Source organism: Egretta garzetta, unplaced genomic scaffold, assembly GCF_000687185.1.
Source record: "Egretta garzetta isolate BGI_Z169 unplaced genomic scaffold, ASM68718v1 scaffold944, whole genome shotgun sequence".
NCBI lineage: Eukaryota > Metazoa > Chordata > Aves > Pelecaniformes > Ardeidae > Egretta > Egretta garzetta.
In genome coordinates this window covers 5494-11615 of record NW_009259332.1, presented here as the reverse complement: position 1 = coordinate 11615, position 6122 = coordinate 5494, and the positions used below count along the sequence as shown (strand labels likewise).

Genomic DNA, 6122 nt, shown 5'->3' with positions numbered 1-6122 from the left:
CAGGTGACAAAGCTGGGCACGGCCACCCTTGCCCTGTCCTCCCCACCGCCTGCCGCCGGTGTAGCACAAACCTGCGATGCCTGCGACAGCCGTGGGGACCGGGAGTAGCGGCAGAGCCCCTGTGGGGAGAGCAGACGGCACCAGCTCAGTGGCACGTGGGACCCTTGCACAGCTCCGCAGGCACCAGCCGCAGGCAGACACAGTGCCAGGCATGCTCCCACCCGCTCCCCGCCTCAGTGCATGGCTCTCCCGGCCTCTCAGTGCCCCCCTGGAGAGCCAAACCACCTCTGGCACCGTGCATCAGCCCCATCCCTGTCAGCCCCAGTGCTGGCCCTTGCCCGCGCTCCTTCCCCTGTCATGACACCGATGAGCTGCCTGACGCCAGCCTGCATGTCCTGAGCCAGAACCACGGCTGCACCCCCAATTCCCAACCCCGGCTCAGCCATCAGAGCATCAGCTCCCCTGGGTGCTCAGGGTTTCTGCAGGACCCAGCAAGCTCCGTTTGCATCCATCCACCCTTGGATTATTTATACCTCTCCCGGGCGATGGACACATTGGGTTTTGGTAAGGCTGTTTGGGATCCAGAGAGCGACCTCCTGCCTCACCTCTACAGAGCCTGGGGGTGGTGGGTACCCGGGGGGGGGAAGATGCTCTGGAGGGGCCCCCAGCCGCTCGGTGCCAGTGCAGAGCCAGCAGCAGAGCCGGGGGAGGAAAAGCGCTGCAGAGCTATTTCTGCAGCAGAACATCCCCCTGGCTGCTGGAGTCGGCAGCGTGACTAAACCCGGCAGCCCCCGGTGCTGCCTCCTGCGCACTGGGGGGGCCGTGCCCTGGCTGGCTGTCCCGCGGTGCCCCCCAGTCTCCTTCCACCCCCATTTCCAAGCCTTTCACCCCCCTCAGCCTCCTGCATTGCAAATGCGCTTGCTTCCAGTTCCCCAGGTTGCACAGAGCTGGTTGGAGCCGGGATGGGACGTACCTGGATGGCCGGGGTGGCACAGCCGCAGCCCCTGCCCCAGCCTCAGAGCCTCGGGACCACGAGCAGGGAGTGAACAAACTCCCCCTTCTGTGGCCGTGTGGAGCCCCAGCCCTGCTCCAGTCTCCGGGGCCATGAGGATGGGAAGGGGCTTGCGAGGGGGGACACGCACCCACCTCCATCTCGCTGCCCTCCCGCAGGTTGAAGGTCAGGTCCTGGTGGATGTCCGCCGTGAACTTGCTGGCGTACTCGGGGTAGAGTTGCAGCACCTCGCAGAGCCCCCGCAGCCCGATGTACTGCAGGTCACAGTAGGTCAGCGCCTTCACGTCCGCGTTGGTCTTGATCACTTGGTCCGTGCTGCACAGGTCGGCTCCGATCAAATCCCCTTTGCCTGCAGGAGGGGAGCGGGGTGGGCTAGCGCTGCGAGCCCCGGGCCCCTTGCCCAGCCGGGCAGCAGAAGGGGCTGGGGGAGAGCCCATGCTGCCTGCCCTCACCCAGGATGGCCAGGACCACGTTGTCCTTCAGCACCTCGAGGGAGCCGGAGCAGACGAAGTAGTTGGCCTGCAGCGCGTCGCCCTGGCGCAGCAGGTACTCGCCCGGGGCACAGAACGAGGTCTTGATGTGGAGGGAGAGGGAGCCGGTTGGCCGTCTCAAAGACGGGCAGCTGCAGGATCTCCTTGTTGAGGTGCATGGCCACGTCTGCACGCAGCTCATCGGGGAAGTCATGGAGCAGCTGGGGAGAGCGGGGGGCCGCGGTGCTGGGGTGCGGGTGGCAGGGAGAAGCCTTCCCCGCAGCATGCCAGCCCCAGGGCACAGATCCCCTGCCAGAACAGAGCATCTTGCCGCTCAGCTGGCAGAGCCCAGCAGTCCTGGTTGACAAATGTGGGGCAAGCTCTGGCCACGGTGATGGGCTGGCTCTGCTCCACGTGCCTGCCCAGCTCCCCGTGCTGGCAGGAATCTTGCCCCAGTGCCAGCACCCAGCTCTGGTCCCTCCAACAACAGAGCATGGACATGTGCGCGTCTGCACACGCACATACTTGCACACTCATAGCTGGCCCTGCCAGCCCCATCACCCCCATCCCAGGTGCAGGATGGGGGGGCAGAGGGGGGCTGGTTCAGCCTGGCCAAAACCTCCTACCTCGTTAGCATCGATGCCGTTGTTCACTGACCAGGTGGTCTGGAAGTACTCCAGCATCCTCTGCTTGAGCTGCTGGGGCAGGCGGTGGACGCGGATGAAGTCCTTGAGGTCCTTCATGCGGGTGTGGTAGAGTGAACGGCGGGAGTACATGCGCTGGATGATGGCCGTGACGTTGCCGAAGACGACGGCGTGCATCAGCGCTGGGGGCCGGGAGGGCAACATCAGGCCCACCGAGGGGCCAGCTGGGTGGAGGGCTGCAGCATACGGGGGCCTGGGCAAGGTCTGGGCTCTGTCCCTACCAGCAATCTGGGGCCGAGGGGTGCAGCACGGGGGGCTTCTCCCCTCACCCCAGCCCCAGGGCTGTCCCACAAGGCACACGGGTTCATCGCCTCCCCCCAGCGCCCTGTCCTGCCCGGGTACCTGCCGCACCCACTGCTCCAGCAGCCGGAGATGAAGCCCCCCGAGCCCTGCCCCGCTCCCCGCCTCACCCCCGATGAGCATGGTGCAGATGGAGAAGATCTTCTCGGCGTCGGTGGCCCACCGAGGGGCCAGCTGGGTGGAGGGCTGCAGCATACGGGGGCCTGGGCAAGGTCTGGGCTCTGTCCCTACCAGCAATCTGGGGCCGAGGGGTGCAGCACGGGGGGCTTCTCCCCTCACCCCAGCCCCAGGGCTGTCCCACAAGGCACACGGGTTCATCGCCTCCCCCCAGCGCCCTGTCCTGCCCGGGTACCTGCCGCACCCACTGCTCCAGCAGCCGGAGATGAAGCCCCCCGAGCCCTGCCCCGCTCCCCGCCTCACCCCCGATGAGCATGGTGCAGATGGAGAAGATCTTCTCGGCGTCGGTGTTGGCGCAGACGTTGCCGAAGCCCACGCTGGTCAGGCTGCTGAGGGTGAAGTAGAGGGAGGCGATGTAGGCGCTGCGGATGGAGGGGCCCCCCACCGAGTTGTTGATGTAGGGAGCCTCCAGCCTCTTGCCCAGCTCGGGCAGCCAGCCTGCCAAGCACAGCCAGGGGTTAGCGCTTGCCGAGGGGCCCGGTGCTCAGCACAGCTCCCCTCCCTGCTCCGGCCTTGCTTTGTCCCACGGGATTGCCCTCTGCCTGCTCCCGCAGTGGCACGGGGGGAGCCAGGCGTCCTGAGCGTGCCTCCACCCCAGGCAGCCCCCGCAGGCAGGCGGCCCCGCTCACCGATGTCCCAGGTCTGGGGGTCGTTGCTCTCCATCTCCTTGCGGCCGATGACGTACCAGATGCATGCCATCCAGTGGGCCAGCAGGGCAAACATGGACATGAGCAGGGTGAGCACCATGGCGCTGTACTGCGAGTAGCGGTCCAGCTTCTGCAGCAGCCGCAGCAGCCGCAGCAGCCGCACCGTCTTCAGCAGGTGAACCAGCGAGGTCTGGGGAGCGGGGCAGGCAGGTGAGCATGGTGGAGCTGCAAGCAGGGGTGGGAAGGGACCCCCTCTGCCCCCCCACCCCGCAGCAGGGACCCTTCGCTATCCCCCATAGCTGCCAGGAGGGTCGTGGGCTATGGGGCCAGCTGGGAAGGACTCGTCCCCAGGCAGCCTTCTTCTAGCACCCAGCAGACAGCTGGGACCACAGCTTGTCAGGGCACCGCATCACCCCGGGAGATTTGGGGTGCTGGAGAGGGGAGGGAGGTGGCCAGCAGGAGGGGGAAGCAGGCAGCAATGGCTTTGCTCTCAGAGGCTGCATTTGGTGAAGCTAGGCTGGCAGAAGGCTGATCTAATCTATTTGCAAGGGGAAGTCTCAGCAAGACGCTGTGCTTTGCCCGCAGAGATCCTGGACAAAGAGAGCCAGAGATGCCCTGGCTTAGGCAGGTGGGTTTGGACGCGCAGCGATGCCGAGCGCCCCAGGGCTTCCCACCTCGCACAAAGCCTCTGCCTCGTCCTTTGCCTCCTGCCAGCACTGCAGCGGGCAGGGGCTGTGCCAGAGCAAACAGGCAGGGTCAGACCCCACCGAGGCAGGTCAGGATGGACCCGCTCCCTGGGTGGCTCAGCTCCGCTCCCCGCTGCCCAGAGGGTCCCTGCTGGGGCTGCCCATCCCAGCAGCCCTGAGACCTTGGCCCCTTGTCAGCATTTTGCAGGGAAGTGCTTCTTTGTGCCCTTGTACTGCGGTCTCCCATCCCATGGCACTGATGCCCGTGCTCCCCGGCTCGGCCGGCCCCGGCAGAGGCAGCGGCAGTGATGGCCCCTACCGTGGCCGCAGTTATTTTCCTGCTGGGCAGCAGAGCCAGGGCACGAGCGGAGCTGGGTTTGGCTCGGGGATGCAGTTCCCCCCCCCAAGCCCCCTTGCCCTCCCTGCACGCTGCTCTGCCTCCAATAAGCGTAATTACAGCCTCTGCACTCGCCTCCCTCCTCCCCTCCCTGCCCCAATTAGCAGAGGAGGGGAAGGGGCTGGTGCCAGCCGTGCACTTACACAGCCCATCGCACCCACTGCGCTGCGGGGCCCCTGGAGAGCCCGGGAGGGCTCAGGCTGGGACCTGCCTTCGTCACCGGCATGTGCCCTGTGTGCCCGCGTGCGTGGTCACCCCCCTGCCAGAGCGGGCAACGCGCGAGTGCCCCTCGCTGCGATGGCGTGTGCACACCAGGTATTTGCGTGCGTACATGGAGCTGCTCCATGGCCTGGGCAGAGAACAGGAGTGCAGGGTGCTGGGTGCTGGGTGCTGGGTGCAGGGTGCAGGGTGCTGGGTGCAGGGCGGGCGCCTGCCTGCAGCTCCTGGAGCGGTGCCTTGGCAGTTACTGTCATTTGTGGCAGCCTCCGGTTAAATTAAGACGCGTGGGAGGCTTCCCGCTATAGCTGCCGTGGCTGCTTCCCCTCGCTGCCCGCGCTGCTCCCAGACGGGTGTGCAAGGGGCGGATCGCTGCGAAAGGGGCCGCCACCCGCGGCGCCAGGGGCACTTACCACGGTCACGTTGAAGACGTAGAGCAGATCAAAGGGCAGAGCGGCGATCAGATCCACGAAGAACCAGGTGGCCACGTAATGGATGCAGATGGAGCGGGGATCGTACACCACCTGGCCCGACTGGCTGACGTACGTCGTCCGGAAATTCAGGATGATGTCTGCCCCGGGGAGAGCAGGACCAGCTCTCACCGCCCCCACCGCAGCTGGGGGAGCTGGGCCGGGGTCTGCGGCCAACCAAGGTCCCACTCCCGGGATGCTTGGCACCCGCAGCAGGGACAAAGCGATGCCAGCTCCCCTCTCCATCACACCTCGGGTTCGCTCCTCTGGCCGCATCCCTGCCCCATCCAGCCATGTCCCCCATCCCACTTGAGTGCTCGACCCCGGGCACGGACCTACCAAGGATGAAGAGCATCTCCACAGCGATGTCGCTGACGATGGTGCTGCGGGCAGCCGAGAGGCTGTCCTCTGTGCCTGTGAAGCAGACGTTGTAGGGGACGGTGATGGCCACGTAGAAGGTGGCCAACAGGATGAGCCAGTCCCAGAGGGCCTTGAAGATGCTGTAGTGGAGCAGGATGAAGCGGGACTTCTGCACCGAGGCCACTTTGTACTCGGGGATGGACGGCTTGTTCTCAAACACGTTCTGGGGGAACAAGCGGCAGGGAGGCACACGGATGGCACAAGGGCCGTCCCACACGAGGGGGTGGAGGCCACCGGCAGCCTCCTGAGTCCCACCAGCCTGGGGGCAATGGACACACATTTCCAACAGGGCACGTGGGCTGCACTGAGGTCACCCTCAGAGACGGGCACAGAATGCCCGATTACAGCACATAAATTAACGCTACGCTAATGCTATTAGCAGTAATCCAGTGGCACTGCCAGCTGCTGCCCAGAACTGTCCCCGGTGCCCATTCGCATGCTGGGGCAGAGCCACCCGCACCTTCGTCAGGGACATTGCTCAGCCTGGGCGAGGGGAGAGCTGGGCCTGTCCCCCCCCAGGTCCCCCTGATTCAAGGCTGGCATATTGAAACCCTTTGCCTGCTTGCCAGCTCTGGGCCCCCGGATGCTCTTGGCCAGGGACAGACCCCCCCCCGCCACCCCGG

At 65.9% G+C, this 6122-nt stretch overlaps 1 protein-coding gene across 1 annotated transcript in view; it reads right to left on the bottom strand.

Moving 5' to 3' along the window:
• Positions 1-6122, bottom strand: part of KCNH4 (potassium voltage-gated channel subfamily H member 4) — a 12678-nt gene that overhangs the window by 5335 nt on the left and 1221 nt on the right. Inside the window, 9 exon segments of the mRNA XM_035892367.1 lie at positions 72-119; positions 1147-1361; positions 1465-1607; positions 1609-1703; positions 2109-2308; positions 2907-3101; positions 3293-3500; positions 5023-5180; positions 5419-5662. Coding sequence (XP_035748260.1) covers positions 72-119; positions 1147-1361; positions 1465-1607; positions 1609-1703; positions 2109-2308; positions 2907-3101; positions 3293-3500; positions 5023-5180; positions 5419-5662 — 1506 coding nt within the window.